General features: G+C 39.4%; 1 protein-coding gene across 1 annotated transcript in view; it reads left to right on the top strand.

Annotated features, from left to right (window-relative positions):
• PAPPA2 (pappalysin 2) overlaps positions 1 to 17,777 on the top strand; it is a 289,210-nt gene that overhangs the window by 114,477 nt on the left and 156,956 nt on the right. The window contains exon 4 of the mRNA XM_030823938.1: positions 16,536 to 16,829. Coding sequence (XP_030679798.1) covers positions 16,536 to 16,829 — 294 coding nt within the window. The remainder of the gene's footprint in view (positions 1 to 16,535; positions 16,830 to 17,777) is intronic.

Here is a 17,777-nt window from a genome sequence, read left to right as displayed (position 1 = left end):
CAGCTGACAGAAAGGGGCTGTAGATTTCAATAATACATTTCCAAGATGGTCAGGTAAACTGGAGACACCTCTGTGCTTTCCAGATGAAAGCTAGTGTGGTTCATTCTAGCCTTCCTGGTAGCAATGGGTGGACTAGAAAGTCATATTCCTGTAATTCATTTAATAGTGAGTATGGGTGTTTTGAGCTATGCTAATCAAAAGCAACAGTAGCAGAGGGGACATATAACACTGTAAGAAAGTATCTCCAACTTGGTGCACACTCCCATCACCAAGAATAACCTTTCTGGTGTATGTCTGTGGAGGTCCTGACAGCAAGATTTACCAAGCAGTGGCTTCCATGAGGCCCAGGTCTATCAATAGGAACTGAATCTATTTGGTTAAAAGACCTTAAAAAATTATCTTCCTGGCCATTATGGAGACAAATCATGACTTCTTGATAAGAATTGTTGGGCTGGGGCATACCATTGAATGTTTTCTAACTTTATTAGAATTGGGCATTGGCAAGACTCATTCAACTATGAAAATGGATAAAATACTTTAAAAATTATTTATTTGAAGGCATCAGACTGGCTAAGGCAACAAGGACATGAGGAGTCCAATCCCAGAAAGAAGAAAAATGCATTGAAGTGAGTCCTGTATATAACTTAGTCTTTTTCCTTTCAGGGAAATTGCCAAATTCTCAGTGGAAGACATAGAGGCAGAGCAGAGAGCAGAAGCCTAGAGCTTGCTTTGGTCTCAAGACAAAAAATAGAGTTCAGGTTTTCAGGGCAACTAAAACTTGAGAGACCAGGATCCTAGAGAAATGGGAATCACAAAAAGTAAGCCGATTTTCTGCTTGTGATTTTCTTTTAAGATATTTGTTAGTTACTGAACTTACATTCTCAGGGACAGTGGGCAAGAAAACTAGAAAATAACTTCTAAGAGATTAAAAAGCTGAACTGTGATTTTAGGAGTCTCATAACAGAAGAGACAAAATTGGGAATTGAGGCCTTGTCAAGGAGAAGGGGCTCTGAGACACCCTGTGTGCAAGGGTAAACAGAAGTAGTACAGCTTATACAAAGCCTAAAATCCAGCCTGAAACACTCTTTTAAAAACATTTCATGCGAATCAAAACCGCAATGAGATACCATCTCACACCAGTTAGAATGGCCATCATTCAAAAGTCAGGAAACAACAGGTGCTGGAGAGGATGTGGAGAAATAGGAACACTTTTACACTGTTGGTGGGACTGTAAACTAGTTCAACCGTTGTGGAAGTCAGTGTGGCGATTCCTCAGGGATCTAGAACTAGAAATACCATTGACCCAGCCATCCCATTACTGGGTATATACCCAAAGGATTATAAATCATGCTGCTATAAAGACACATGCACATGTATGTTTATACCGGCAGTATTCACAGTAGCAAAGACTTGGAACCAACCCAAATGTCCAACAATGATAGACTGGATTAAGAAAATGTGGCACATACACACCATGGAGTACTATGCAGCCATAAAAAATGATGAGTTCATGTCCTTTGTAGGGACATGGATGAAACTGGAAACCATCATTCTCAGCAAACTATTGCAAGGACAAAAAACCAAACACCACATGTTCTCACTCATAGGTGGGAATTGAACAATGAGAACACATGGACACAGGAACGGGAACATCACACTCCAGGGACTGTTGTGGGGTTAGGGGAGTGGGGAGGGATAGCATTAGGAGATATACCTAATGCTAAATGATGAGTTAATGGGTGCAGCACACCAACATGGCACATGTATACATACGTAACGAACTTGCACATTGTGCACATGTACCCTAAAACTTAAAGTATAATAATAATAAAATTACAAAAAAACATTTCAATAGTTTTTTTGGGGAACAGGGGTGTTTGGTCACATGGACAAATTTTTTAGTGGTGACTTCTGAGATTTTGGTGCACCCATCACCCAAGCAGTGTACACTGTACCAGTGTTTAGTCTTTTATCCCTCGCCCTGCTCCCACACTTCCTCCTGAGTCCCCAAAGTTCTATTGTATCATTTTTATGTCTTTACATCCTAATAGTTTAGCTCCCACTTATAAGTGATAATATATGATGTTTGGTTTCCCATTCCTGAGTTACTTCACTAGAATAATGGTCTCCAACTCCATCTAGGTTGCTGCAAATGCCATTATTTTGTTCCTTTTTATGGCTGAGTAGTATTCCATGGTATACACATACACTACATTTTCTTTTTCCACTCATTGATTAGTGGACATTTGAGCTGGTTCCATATTGTTACAATTGTGAATTGTGCTGCTATAAACGTGTGTGCAAGTGTTTTTTTTTTTCCATATAGTGACTTCTTTTCCTTTGGGTAGATACCCAGTAGTGGGATTGCTGGATCAAAAGGTAGATCTACTTTTAGTTCTTAAGGGATCTCCATACTGTTTTTTCATAGTAGGTGTACTAGTTTATATTCACACCAGCAGTGGGAAAGTGTTCCCTTTTCACCACATCCACATCTACATCTATTATTTTTTGATTTTTTTTAAAAAATTATGACCTTTCTTGCAGGAGTAATGTGGTATCTCATTGTGGTTTTGATATGCATCCCATCTATTTTTCTTTGTTTTTGTTGCATTTGCTTTTGGGTTCTTGGTCATGAACTCTTTGCCTAAGCCAATGTCTAGAAGAGTTTTTCCAATGTTATCTTCTAGAATTTTTATGTTTCCTCCTGAAACACTCTTAATCCCTGTTTGGAGGAAGTTTATCTGCCTATATTCTAACTGCCTAGCAAAAGAAAGTTAAATATTCTTTGGAGAAAGACATAATCAAAAGCCTCTACAATTGTTCATGCACAGTGTCTAGCAATCAATAAAGAAACATCAACTATTTCAGGAGACAAGGTCAAATGGTAAACCAAACAAACAAATCATACACAATAAGAATTATCCAGGTATTGGCATTATTGGGCACTGGCTTTAATTATGATTAATATGTAAAAATAGATGAAAATGCATAGTTTCTTCAGAGAACTGGAATCTCTAATAGTGGATCAAATGGAAATTTTAGAACTAAAAATAGATACCAGTAAGAAAAATTAAGAAATGAATAGATGGGTTTGTGAACAGAAGAAAGAATTTAAGAACTAGACCATTGTAGAAAATTTACAAATTGAAGCTCTGAAAAAGAAAATGCTGTGAAAATATAGAAGAGATCTTAGGAAACATTTAAGACTCCATGAAAAATTTCTATTGTAAATTAGAGTTCTAGAAGAAGACAAACAAATTGTTGGCAGAAATAATATTCAAAGAGATAATGGCCAAGAATCTTGCAAACTGACAAAAGATATCAAACTACAGATTCTAGATATTTTATAAACTGCAAACAAGATGAATAGAAAGAAAATATTTACAAAATACGAATCTGGCAACTGACTTGTATTTAGAAGATATACAGAACTCTCAAAACTCAACAGTAAAACAAACAAAAATACTTCAGTTAGACATAGGCAAAGGCGTGAACAGACATTTTACTACAGATGATATACAGATGGAAAATAAATCTATGAAACAATATTCCATAAAATTAACCATTACAGAAGTGCAAATTAAACCACAGCAAGGTAACACTACAAACCCATCGGAAGAGCTAAAATAAAAAATAATGATGATACTAAATCCTGGTAAGGATACAGAAAAATGGGATCTCTCATACATTGATGGTGGGAAAGTGAAATGGCACAGCCACTCGAGAATACTTTGGCAATTTTCAATAAAACTAAACATACACTTGCCATATGATCCAGTAATTGGACTCCTGGTCATTAATCCTAGAGAAATTAAAATATATGTCCACTTAAAAAACCTGTACATGAATGAATCTCCATAGCGGCTATTTTCTATATAGTAGCCCCAAACTGGAAATGGCAAAAGTGTCCTTCAGTGCTGATTGCTTAAATAAACTGTGTACATCCACACAATGAAATACTACTCAGCGAAGTATGAATGCATACACCAACTTGGATGGATCTCAAGGGCATTATGCTAAGTGAAAAAAAAGCCAATCTCAAAAGTTACATGGTGTAACATTTCACATTTGCAGTATTCTCAAAATGGTAAAATTCTAGAGATAAAGAACAAACTAGTGATTTCCAGGGTTTAAGAATGAGGAAGCAATACATGATTGGAGGTTGAGAAGAGTATAGATGTATGTGTGACATAAAGGATAGCAGGTGGGACATATTAATAGTGAGAACAGTTCAGTATCTTGACTGTGGTGGTTATTACACAAATGTATATATGTGATAAATTGCATACAACTACACACACACACACATGACTGCATTTAAAAACTGTCAAAATCTGATAGGCATTATGATCTCTATAAATAAGCAAGGTATTTTGCATGTAGCAGGTGCTCTGTGAGTGATCATTGAATGAAGGTATAGTTGAGTAAATGTATTAAATTTAAATGGTTTCAAGAAATGCTTAAATTGTCTCATGAATCACTGACTTATAATGGAATTGCAAAAGAAGCAAGGGATATTTATGTTTTATTCTTAATCCTTTGAGAAATAACTGTACTCCCCTATGACATGATTATTAATGTGCTTTTCAGAAGTAAAAAACTAGACTGAACAGCTCACAGATCTGATTCAATAGGAAATTGTTTGTGTTCTTATTTATTTCTTCTTGTTCAATCATAACTGATTAAACAAAGGAACTGTATTGACTAAAATCAGGTGTAGAGTAGTACAGACAGCTGGCATAACATGATAGAGGAAGACATTCAGAATTTTCTAAATAGAGCCTTTTTGAGACTCAAGATGGGATTATCTGTTTGTGTCAGCATGTAAAGGCCCTACATTTTCAGGGTCTGCTGAGTGAACTAGCAGATAAGCACACTAGCCTGGAAGTTTGAAGACTGAATACAATTTCTGACTATCAATGGCTTAAGTCACTATGTGGAAAGACCAAGGTAATTTGTCATCTTGATTTGCCATGAACACCATTTCTGCCCTTTCGTATGATTTTGTGCTTTCAATGCTGTGTTAACACAAAGAAAAATCTTTTTACAGGTGGATCAATGAGTGGGATCCTCTTAAGCTCTAATATTCAGTAGTTTGAACATTTTTAGCCATGGTAAACAATGCCTGAATTGAAAACATATCTTTAAAAGCAGAACACCTAAGTTAGTCATAAACCAGCCCTTTTATAAACCTTGGGTACCATACTCATCGTCATTGATTCATTCAAAGAAAAACTTGACTGTGTTTTGTGGCAATGCCACAGATAGAATAATGAAAACAGTCTGCTCTTAAGGGTTGCACAGCATGATTGGGAGACAGATCTGTAATACAGATTTATAATACTATGTGATGGCACCATACATGAAGTTAGGCAGTAACATGGAAAGGAAAGTGCCTAATTGTGCTGAAAGCATTAACGAAGAGTTTCCAGAGGGGCTGAAGGCTGAGATGGGAATTGAAGGATAAGCAGGAGTTTGCTTGGCAGACACAGGAGAGCATTCCAGAGTGGAAGAACTGGCAGATGGCAGGGTTCAGCACACACTTAGAAGTGGGTGTGCTTTGCATGGCCACAACAGTGCTCTTCAAACTTACTTTTTCTCTTGTACCTGTGAAGAGACACAAAATACTCAGCAAACCTTCACCCATTCTTAGAGTAACACCTAAACATCCAATAATAGGTTTAATAGTAGCAAAGAGAGTAATTGGGGCATATAATTATATTTTAAACTACTATCATTTAAAAATAAATCTTAAATTTACTTTCTTAAGTGTCTTCTCAGTACCATATGAATTTGAAAATCACCATCATTTATTTAAAAAAAATCACAGTCATGTACTTTTTAAACATTGGGTAAGTGTTCATTTTTTTTGTCTCTGTAAATTTGTGTTTCCATTTCACTTCTATAGAATTTTATACTATTGTAACATACATATATATTTTTTCAGTCTAGTTGGTTACCTATTTCTCAGCTAAAAACATTTTGAATACAACAACTCTTTTGTGCTCATGTTTTGTTAAACTAGACTTTTTATTTTGACATATTATACATTCACATGTAATTGTAAGAAACAATGCAAAAACATTCTGTATAACCTTTACCCATTTCCCCTAATGGTAACATCTTGTAAAACAATAGTACAATCTCACAAACAGGATATCAGCATTGAAACTAACATAAGTTATAAAGCGTTAAAAATCACTTCTCAGTTATCATTTGCAATGATTACTCTTCTACATTTGATCAAAACAATATTTTTAGATGTTGGTTAATCACTAGTAAAAACAAACTTGAGAAATGTGTATTTTAGGGAGATAAACCTGGCTCCCCCAACCCCAAAGTAGTTCTTGTGTCTGTGGATGAATAGTAATTATTGCTGTAATGAGAAAAGATTTAACATAAATTATATTGCTTTGTTTCTCATTTATAGCTGTAAGTGCTAAGAAACTTTGTTCGAATAAATAAGGAGATGGGGAAAAGAGGAGTTCTGTTTGATTGACTGAGTGGATGGTGGTGCCAAGGTAGAAAATGTAGGAAAAGGAAAAGCAAATGGGGAGCCAGTTTGTTTTTGGGTATGTTGAGCTAGGGGTCTCTAAAATCAACTAAGAAGGGGCTTCCATGGAAGCGGGAGAAGGAATAGGTATCAGGGGGTGTACTGGAAACCAAAAGACAGAGAGTTTTGAGAAAGTCCCCTGGGGTCCACAGCTACTGCAGAGAGATGAAATCAGCACACGGGCATTTTGGCCAAGTTGGAGAGAAGAATCACTGTGGCACAGAAGCTACATACTTCCGAGTGTTCTGACCTGCCTGCCACATTCCTAATTGTTCTAGAGAATGTCTGTACCACCACAGAGCAGTGAGAGCACCAAGTCAGCTCACAAGCAACATGCCCTCAGGTGCATGCGACTTGAGGACCCTGTGGGAGGAAACTTGAGCCTGGATTATGGGAGTTTAAACATAAGGGATCTTCAAATGAGTCCAGATGAAGTGATTCTTGATTGGGGGAAAAGAAAATATTTGAATGATGGAGTGGGCCATGCTTTCACGTGGATAGGAACAAATGGGACCTGGGCTTTTTTTTTCCTCATATGTAAAATGGGGATAATAAGCATGAGGAAGAATGTCCGACATACAGCAGGAGTTCAATAAATATGAGCTTTCATACCAGTAGTAGAAGCTCCAAATATGGTGTATCTGTGGTTGCCCTTCCTGGTTGTGCCTTCAGCCTCATACCACATCTCCAATATATAAAATTTTTCAGTGCCCTGGAAAGATCTTGGCTCTTTTATAAGGGAAAGAAATGTGTTTTTAAGAATGCATCTGCTTGCAATGGTAGAACTGCTTGTAAGAAGCAGAGGGAGCTTCCTTATAAATCAGAGAAGGAAAGGATAAGCGATGGTGGGTGGCCTGGGGAGGTGAGTGGTCTGTGAATGTTCTGGAGCCCAGTGGACTGCAGCGGAGTAGCTGTCACAGGGTTGGTATGGGTAGGACCACTCCCTGGGAGAAGGCAAAGCAGCAGCAGTATAGGTGGCAGAAACTAGCTCGGAGGTGAGATATCCCTTCCTTATGCAGAACTTTCGCAGGGGGTCTTCCAGGACAAACTTCAGCTTTCTTTCAACCAAACAGTTAGATATTGAGATTAAAGTTTACATCAGTTATGATACATTCATGCGAATGAAGCCTCAGGTGCTAAGAACTATCCATTGATATAGTAAGTGGGAAGTCTTTGGTAATGTCAACCAGATTGTTTCTATGGAGTCTGGGTGCAGAAACCAGAGTGGGACAGGTAGAGGAACCCACAGAAGTTGAAGAGGGGAATGTGGATCTTTCAAGAAGTTTGGCTGTGAAGGCATAAAGCACTAGTGTGGAGAAGGTGATGCTTAGAGGGGTGATGAAGAGTTTTGGATTGAAAGAGACTTGAGTATGGTTACAGTCTACAACCTAATGGAGGGAGCACTCCAAGGCACACCAACATTTGTAGATCATGAAGGTGTTAACTGGAGTCCGTGTCCTCTGAGGCTATTAGTCATTAAAGGATTGGGCTAGAGCAAAGCCACCATTGTCCCTTATCCACTGCTCGTCTTTTTTTACTGTGCCAAAACAGAGTGATTCTTCCTGGAGCTAAGGAATAAATAAGATGTGTAAACTGGAGTGCACATGTAAATATGAGAGGTCATAGAGTCATTCATTAGGCAGCCTACATGACATAAACAAGATGAGAACCATTCCTGAGAATTACCCCTTGGCTTCTGTTGTAGATTATTTAATTGTCAGAAGATGTCATTTAGTAAATGACGATATTCTGGGTGCCTTGGAGTTTGGAAAACAGGGAGCACTCTTGGATATTAAACACTTTAAACAAAATAAGCATAGAATTTGAACATTATACTCTGAAATTTGGGTACTCCAGACAAAGATTCCTGCATTTATAAGCATGTGATGTAAATAATCACTTTTATATGTGGTGATTTGAAAGGTCTTCTCTTTTAAAACATGTCCTAGTACTCATTGAATCCTTGATACTCCAGAACAGTGCCTGGCATAGATAAATGCTCAATAATGCTTAATGAATAAGTGAATCATAGGAAATATCTTCCCCACTCATACTCTGTAGTGCCTAAAATTCTGCCATGATTTTCCTGCAAAGTAGACAAAAAAAGAAATCCATCATGAGGTTGTGTGTGTGTGTGTGAGTGTGTGTGCACGCGTGCGAAGCATTGCCCCCAAGATGGAACAAGGAAAGGGTTATATATTAAGTCTCTAATGCCTTGCTAATAACATCTTCAGTTTTAATTCAACAGATTTCTTTTCTCCACAATGTGGGAGTGGCTAGAGTTCCCTTAGGGCTTGACTGTCACAGACAGGAGTAGCTGAAAGGATGTCCAAGGAGACAAAAAAAATGACACCAGACTCGGTAAAATCTTCACCCTCTACACATGCTTGTCTTGGTTCAGTCTTGTCTGGAACAAAGACTGCCTTCTAATAAGACCACAAGCTGTAAAACCAAGAAGACAAGCCAATACAAGATTTGGAGATGAATGGCTCCTGGGCTGGTTCTCTTAAAGATTCACTTCTCTTTCTAGCTCCAGTTATTATTATTATATTTTAATTGTCTCCATTTCTTTCTCTCCCTTTGCCTACCAGTCCACCTACACCACTTTTTCTTTCCTTGCCCAGACTTGAAGTGCTTCTTCCCTGGATCCCAAGTCACAGTTTTGTAACTTTGTCCCCTCATTGTGGACAGCATGTTTTGAGGAGCAGAATTTCACCAGTCACTGGAAGTAATTACATAGGCAGCTGCAGACCAGCCCTCAACCTCCCCCTTTTATGGGCATATAATATTCAGCCCTAAAAATTTTACAGAACTGTTTTAGAGGTTTTCAACCAATATCCTTTTCTCAAGTTGCCCAAAGCTATTTTATTTATTTATTTATTTGTTTGTTTGTTTATTTATTTACTGGAAGTGGCTTTGGGAATCATTCTCTTTACCGTGAGCCACTTGGGCATTCTTGTGTTAAAGCCTGGAAAAGCCAGTAGGAACTTAGAAATATAGAATCACTTGGGAAGCTTGGCTGTTTACTACTAAGATTTCATCTTCTAATTAGCAGATTCTTTCTTTTCTTCCCCCACACCATCCCCTAGACCACACAGCAACTCTCTTATTGTTTTGGCTTGTCTTTTGTAATCAAGGCTGAAAAATCTTCTAAGAAGGCATGTGTTCTCCTGCTGCCAGTCCATTAAGGAACAGCTGTGCCACACATGGCCCCCAGTTGCTAAATCCTGGGAGCCCATTCATATCATGTTCCATGTACAAGTTGATGGTATTGGGACGCATTGGGTTCAAGTCTTGGCATACACATTCAGGTATGCAAGAAATGTAACTTACTTTATTCTTCTGTCATTAAACTTTCTTTCTATTTTGAGCCCCCATGCTGCTGAGCAGTAGTAATTTACACTCAGTCAGTTATGCCTGTTATGCCTGGGGCTGTACCTAACTGTGGAGATGGCTTATATGTGCCAAGACCACGGGGAAAATGATCCATTTTTGTCCTTGGTCACCAGTTGATGCTGGTCACCTGGGATGACCCTGGTTCTCATCACAGGGGCACCCTCAGGGAATTTCTGGCAGGCTCTGTTGCCCTTCCTGCCTAGCTCTGGTGGTCAGTGGTTCCTCTCTAGGGCTAAGCCACTTAGGAATCTATTACCATAATGAGGCAAGATCCCTCTGCTCTCAGATCACACAAACCTATTTTGGGTTTTTATCCCTTTCCCAGCTCGAAAGTCAAGGTACAGTCAACTTTATTGGACCCACTACCATCTATTCATTCCCATTATTTACCTTTTGTTTCTTTCCTCTTCTTTCAGCTTGGGAGAATCTTTTCTAAGCTAATGTGGTAGTGGTCGTGTTGGCAGTGTGAGAGCGAGGGTCCCTATCTTCAATCCATCCACCATGCTGGCTAAATCATGGTTGGAATCGTCTCAGGACCCAGGTGGCAGAGGCTTAGAAAACCCCAAAGCCAAAAAAGGATTTCTTGTTTCCTTGCTTTTCATTCTGCTGTATTACTTCCTAGTGAGGTTAATACATGTAGAAAAGTCTGGCATTGTGAATTGAGTGGAGTAGGAAGAAGAGAAGCATGGAACCACTGGGGTAACATGTTAGTATTTCCAAATTTTTTCTGTCCTTTTACACTAGTACTTCAAAGCTTCCCCTGAGTAAGTATTCCTGGTCTTGTTATCAGGCCATCGACAGCCTTGCAGGATGGGCGTTGGGGAAGTGAGTGAAGGTGGGGGAGCCTGAAAGTGCCTCAGAGTGGAGACTGAAGTGTCATGGTATAGTTGAAAATATATGTGTGCATTTCTTTTTTCTTCCTGTTTCAATGTGTCAGGCAAGAGCAGGAACACCAAAGAAGGGATTCAACTGTAGGGGATGGAATCTCGTCCCTACCCCACTCCCCATTCTACCATCATATTTTATCTCTCATCTGTGTTTCAATTTTGTCCTCCAAGATAAGGAATGATAAAAATTAATGATTTTGAGTATAAAAAATGATAATCATATTCCACATAACTAGAGAGCTGGAAGGGAATAATTATTGGCACTATAGAACAAAGACAACTTGTGTAAATCTGATCTAACAATAATTTGAGGTCTATGAAGAATTATGCCAACAGCCCCAATTCAGTAAGATTTCCTTTCCTCCTGCAATTAGCAGCCTAATTTCAGACTGCTAGGAATAAGTTTTGAACCCTAATGTGTTGTCTATGAAGAGAATGGGCACTTGTCTGTTTGCAGCCCTGTCCAAGTCTTGCTTGTCTTCTGGATGCCTGTGGTTGTCAGGATCAGAAAAACATGAAGACAAAGTGTGAGCGGCTTAGAGGAAAATCAGAGCTCCTTGTTGAGCTTGTTCTCCTACTGTGTCTGGCAATGCCTGGTTTCACTCTGGGAGGTCTGTCCAATTTATGGTCGGGCCCCACCTTCCTTTTTTTTTTTTTTTTTTAATGAATGAAGGTTAGGTGGGAGCCAATGAAGGTCACAGGCAAATGAACGTGTACTGCCAGACTGCACATAGAATAATAATATTGACAAGTGATCTAATATGTATTTTGAGTTTCTTTGTTCTAGGAAATAAGCTAAATGCTTATTTATTTACCTTACTACTTTAATCTTCATGACAATCCTTTGAGGTAGAAACTCTTGTTATTACCATTAAACAGATCAGTAAACAGCCTTGAGAGCTTTTAAGGAGTGTTTCCCCACATCAGGATCAACACCTTTACAGTGCCAGCCAAAGAAGGAGCCCTGGCCCCTCCAAAGGGTACCTTGTGAGAGAGAAGCTTCTGCCCATTAGTGCAGGGACCCACGTGTAACCACGCAGAGTCTGACCCATGTAACTGGAAGAAAGTGTGTGTGCAGATTCTAGCTTCAAAAGATAATGCTGGTTCATTTGAATATTAATATAAAATGGTACTGACAAGTAGCATTTCTTACTATTGTTTTATTATTCCTACGCTGTTGCCCCTGAGAAAAGATTGCAGCTTTCTCTGAAAGCAGGGGAATGCACAGTCCCTCCGGCCCCCTCCTCCTCACCGGGGTAAGACTTAAATGCTGGTGATGGCAAGAAGGGATTGCCACTCTAACCACTCAGTTTTTGTTTATTATTTATTATCACATCTTGTTCCTTTTAATGAAAAGAAATGCTTGCATTCCTCTTATTAAATTTTGGGCAACACATCTTTATGCCTCACTCCAGCTTTGGCATGAGTACATGTGTATTGTAACTTTTATTAAAACATGAAAGAACTTTTCTAAACTAAATCACCAAATAAATTTAATGTCTTTCCTCACCCCTACATCGATGTGAGTGTGTCTCAGTGAGTAATGAAAACCCACTCCTTAATAATGTGAATATGTGTGTCTGTGAGTGATTAAAACTCATTTCCCTAATAACTTCACAAGTTTGTTTTGGTTGGAATAAAGGGTGAGTGGCAAGAACAGTGTGAGACCCCTCTGTGTATCTGTGAGAGTGGATGAAGGGTGCAAACTGGTTGTATTAGTCCGTTCTCACACTGCTATGAAGAAATACCTGAGGCTGGGTAATTTATTAAGGGAGGGTGTTTAATTGACTAATAGTTCAGTATGGCTTGGGGGGCCTCAGGAAACTTACAATTATGGTAGAAGATACCTCTTCACAGTGGGGCAGGAAAGAGAATGAGTGCCAGTATGGGAAATGCCAGACACTTATAAAACTATCAGATCTCTTGAGACTTACTCATTGTTGTGAGAACAGCATAAGGGAAACTGCCCCCAAGATTCAGTTACCTCCACCTGGTCCCACTCTTGACATGTGGGGATTATGGGATTATGGGGTTTACAATTCAAAATGAGATTTGGGGTGGGGACACAGCCAAACTATATCACGGAGAGGGAGTGCAGATTAAAGGTTGGCGAATCTGGGTCACTTGGAAATCTGTGGCAGGTCTGAGAGTAGGATGGCTGGCTTCTTACTGCCAGCTTTTCCCTTTACCTCAGGCTGCTGAGAGATTGGAGTCTTGGAACACAAACTGCAAGGCAGAGGCAGTGACAGTCCAGGACAATACAGATTCCTTCACATATGTTCATGACTGTCCCTCAAAGCCTGCCTGTTAGCTCTGAGGGTCTGGGAATACAGATGGGAAGAAATCTTAGTGATAAGCCAATCTACCCCCTCATTTTACAGATGAAGAGATTAGGGGAAAGGTTGAACAGCCAAGGCCATGGAGCAAGTGAGGGTCAGCTAATGCTCCACACTCCAAGTTCTTCTAGTTCTAGTCCAGGGGGATAATTTTATAATCTTGTGCTCTAGCAGACATAGAATTACCATAAGACATCTAGGACCTTGGGATTTTTGTTCTCAACATATGTTGGTGTGCACAACACTCGTCCTGAAATTAGAGCAATATTTTGTTCTATATTTTCTATATTTCTATATTTTGTGCAATCTCCTAGTTAACACACATGTAGTTACTGAACCCATTGCGGTGCCTTCTCATATAAATGAGTTTTTAGCATAAGTACATCTCTTCGCAATTGAAAATATAACTTGCAAATGTGTGTTAAAATTATGTTTTTAGTGAAAATGTAAGTGTTGTTTGGTTAAAACTTTATTCTTCTGTGTTGGGAATGTGCACCAAGAGTGTTACACTGGAGAACCCTGGCCAATTGTCCTGGGTATGGAGGGGATTTGCTGGGAGTGTTGAGGGCTTGCATTTTTTAGCTTCTTCTTCCAGTTATAAATAAGCTGGTTTATTGAAAGATGGCTGTTGCAAAATATTTTTAGATTTGGAAACATTTCATTTGGGGTTGAGGTAGAGACTTCTGCTGGTTGATGAGAAGCCCAATATTGTAACGACCACCGCCATATTCTCAAGTGTTTCCAGTCCACACTCCTGGTCATCCCCCCTTTCTTGGCATATGTTGATTTTGCCATCCTTTCTTCCTAGAACCATCTTCCTTTTCATCTATATTTTCTTTATCTATAATTGAAGGAGATCACAAAAGGACCTGGGCCTGGCTGGCCGTAGGATGTGGGGATATTTGATGTTTGCTCAGAGCTGAAACATATGAGTGGAAGGTAACTATTGATTGGAACTTTTTTTTTTTTTTCATCTTTGGTAGTGTTTGTTGGATTGTGCTCTGAGACATCTGGTACTCCAGAGATGTCAAAAGATATTCTACCCTGGACAGGTTCTGTGTTCAAATAAGTTTGTAAAGCAAAGGGTAAAACTCAATTGATGAAGGACTTTTCGGGGCCTTTAATACAACAACTCACTCTCATATACATTATGGATTTTCAGGAGGGTGGTATGGTGTGCTGCATTTTCCTCAAGCATATTTAACCACTGATGCCACTTGTTTTTTCAAAGTATCACCCAGGTTCAGATTTTATGAACACAATTTGGGAAAATAACTAATCAATGTAGATACTTAAACTTTATAGGTGAATAGTGTAGCCTTTCAAAATCCTATTTCTGAAGATTAGTTTTATTTAAGCCAAAACTTACTTAGAAGTGGGGGGAAAGAAAGGAAAGAGTAGGCAGAAAAGGGATTAAACATATGTAGAGAGTAGAAGTGTGGCAGAGGAAAAAGGATGAAAAAGGTGAAGGCACCTGGAAAGAACAGAAAGTTGTTCTCTTAGAATGATCTCCACTGATGTGAAGGTCGATACTGCCGTTAGAGGACTGGAGGCATAATTGTGCATGAATATTGGTGATGATTATTGCTGCCTTTGGATATGTAAGCATGAAGTGTGGGCCTCTTGGAAAGTGGAAATACTTTGTTTCTCCAGGTTTATTCAAATAACAGGTGCTCTTGAAACAGACCTGTTTTCAAGTTAGTTTAACCTTATGTTGACATCATGATGCACAAATGAAATAAATATTCAGAAAATAACCTTATAAAAAAAGAGAAATAAAAAAGCATAAGTTTAGAGAATAACAATTTTACCAGAAGTAGTAGAAATAATAAATATGGGAGGTGAGGTCTAGTTTCACCTGGGATGTGAAAGGAGACACTGTACCTTAGATGAGTCTGGGCATGGCTTGGGTAATGTCAGTATGTTCGAGTAAACTGGAAGACTGGAACTTGCACTTAGAAACTGTCCTGTGCAGTAAAGTAGTCACAAGAAAGTCAACTGAGCTGCCTATTAGATAGGCCGGTGGGTGTGGCGCCAGATACTCTGTGATTGTCTCCTGCCCATAAGGCTGTGTATGTGGTTTCTAAGGGATGTTGAATGGAGGCAGGAATAGGACATAGTCCTTAGAATATAATCTGGCAAGAGAAAGGCAGAGCTATTCTCCTGGAGGACCTGCTATACTCAGAAGACTATTGATATAGGGAGGGCTCAGGTGCAAGAAGTGAAGCAAGTCCAGGGAACTGGGATCAGACCTGTGACAGAAGGGCAGGGCCAGCTGGGCAGCACAGCCAGGGGTGACCTTGGACCCCAGAGGGTTGATCCAGGGATGTTGACATTCTCTGTCTCATCTCTCAGAGATAAGACTGGGCCTGGCCCTGACAATTTTGGGGTGTAAAGAAGGAAAGCTAGGTGGTTCAACCATGGGGGAGGAGGAAAGCAGGAATTAGGATTCCAACAAGCTACACAGATAGAAGTTGGGTCACTTAGAGATCCTTAGCCTTTCCTTTTGTAAGGTTCCAATGACACCACTAAGTCTCTCATCTAAGCCTGATTGGATGCAATGAACTCTTCTCTGAAACACCTCCCTTCGTGTTCTCATGGAGATTTAGGGGGAGTGAGGGTGGGGCATATTCTTATGGTGATTGTGATATTCTCAATTTTTGTGGTAGTTCAGTTGAACTTATCTTTTGTCTGACTAGTTGTTGAGAGTAGGGATTATTAAATCAGAAGCAGCCTACACAGCTGTCATTTCCTTTAATGTGCCAAACACTGAAAAACAAACAAACAAACAAACAAATTTTAGTGTTATCATCCCCACTTTACAGACAACAAAACTGAGTTCCAGGTAGTAAGACAGCTCTTCAAGTCCTCAAAGCTGGAATGTGGAGGGGCAGAAGTTAGATCAGAGTTCCTTGACTCCAAATCCCATGGGCTTTTGCCTAGACCAGTGATTCTCAACCTGGGAAGTTTTTAAAAATGTCAATGCGTGAACCTCATCCTCAAATGTTTGGATTCAATTCATCTGGGGTAGTATTTGAACCCCTGTGTGTCTTCTTTTAACTCTCCCAGGTGATTTTAATATGCATACAGGGCTGATAATTCTGGCTCTCTATTATGTCAACATTGCTATCCTGGGCCTCTAGTATAACACTCACCCATGTAGAGGATAAAGAAGTGTGTATTAATTTGTTCAGAGGGTTTCTGTGGCAAGAAAGAAGAGCAATGACTGTATGTCACCAGAAGTTATAAAGTGACTCCTTAGAGGCTGAAATGGAATCTTTGATGTTTATCAGAAAACTTAATTAAGGATTGGAGAGCTATTCATTCTGTGCTCTGAAAGGCTTTTCAAAACTTTTATTGCAGGTGGCATTGTCCTCAGCCCAGCCTATTATGGGATGCCTGGCCACACCGACACCATGATCCATGAAGTGGGACATGTTCTAGGACTCTACCATGTCTTTAAAGGGGTCAGCGAAAGAGAATCCTGCAATGACCCCTGCAAGGAGACAGTGCCGTCCATGGAAACCGGAGACCTCTGTGCTGACACTGCCCCTACTCCCAAGAGTGAGCTGTGCCGGGAACCAGAGCCCACTAGTGACACCTGTGGCTTCACTCGCTTCCCAGGGGCTCCGTTCACCAACTACATGAGCTACACGGGTATCATCACTGTCTTGTTTTGTTTTCTATTAAGAATACATGGGGGCCTCTGAGAGCTGGGAGGGTGGAGGTGTGGGAACTGACGGGAGAATGATTAAGTGGTCATTTGTGTCAGAGAGTTGAAGTGTATTTATTATAAGGTATTATTATTTTTTCATGTCTTTGAAGAACTTGAAGAAATACTGACATATTAAGGTACTTTGTTCACTGAATTCTCCTCTACTAGATATTTTAAAATATACTTCTATCCTCGATAGTAAAAAAGGCACAGAGCCAAAAGCCCTCTTGTGATCCCCTTGACTTCTAGAATATGGTTATTCTTATTTTTGCCCTCATTCTTAGACATTTACTCTGAAGAAGAGTCGAATGGAAATAAAGGAAAAGAGTTTATGGGTCAAGGTGGCCCTTTGTACTATTTTTGAAGTTGGTCAACAAGGTGGCTTGGTTAATTTAGGCTCAGCATATTTTACTGTATGTTACTAAAAAAAAAAAAATAATCAGATTCTCTTTTTCCAGCACTAGCCAAGCACAAATTCTTAGCTGCCTACCACCCTTTCCCCACCAAATGGTGACATCTAATTTTAAAAAAATGGCATCTTCCTGCCCTGGGAAAAACTTAGTCATCTGGTCTTTCTTGCCTTAATTCAGCTTCTGTATTATTCTTCACTGTCTCTCATGCCTTCCTTGTTTCTGGTGAAAAGTAATAGTGACTGGTTTCCTATAATGGATTCAAATTTATCCCTAAAATTAAAGACTTATTTGATTTGATGACCTAGTCCAATGGTGAAAGAAGATATTTTTTCTATAAGTTTCAGGAGCTTGTTTGGTGACAGGTTCTTCTAGAACTATCCAAAAAAGAATAAACCACCACACCCTGGTCATGACTTTGAAGGGAAGAAAGAGTGATGAGCTGATTCTGTCTGTCATCTTTCAAGATATGTTTATCTG

The sequence above is a fragment of the Nomascus leucogenys genome, chromosome 12, assembly GCF_006542625.1.
Source record: "Nomascus leucogenys isolate Asia chromosome 12, Asia_NLE_v1, whole genome shotgun sequence".
NCBI classification, from domain to species: Eukaryota; Metazoa; Chordata; class Mammalia; order Primates; family Hylobatidae; genus Nomascus; species Nomascus leucogenys.
Note: the sequence above shows the minus strand (reverse complement) of the source record. Positions and strands in the feature narration are given on the sequence as shown.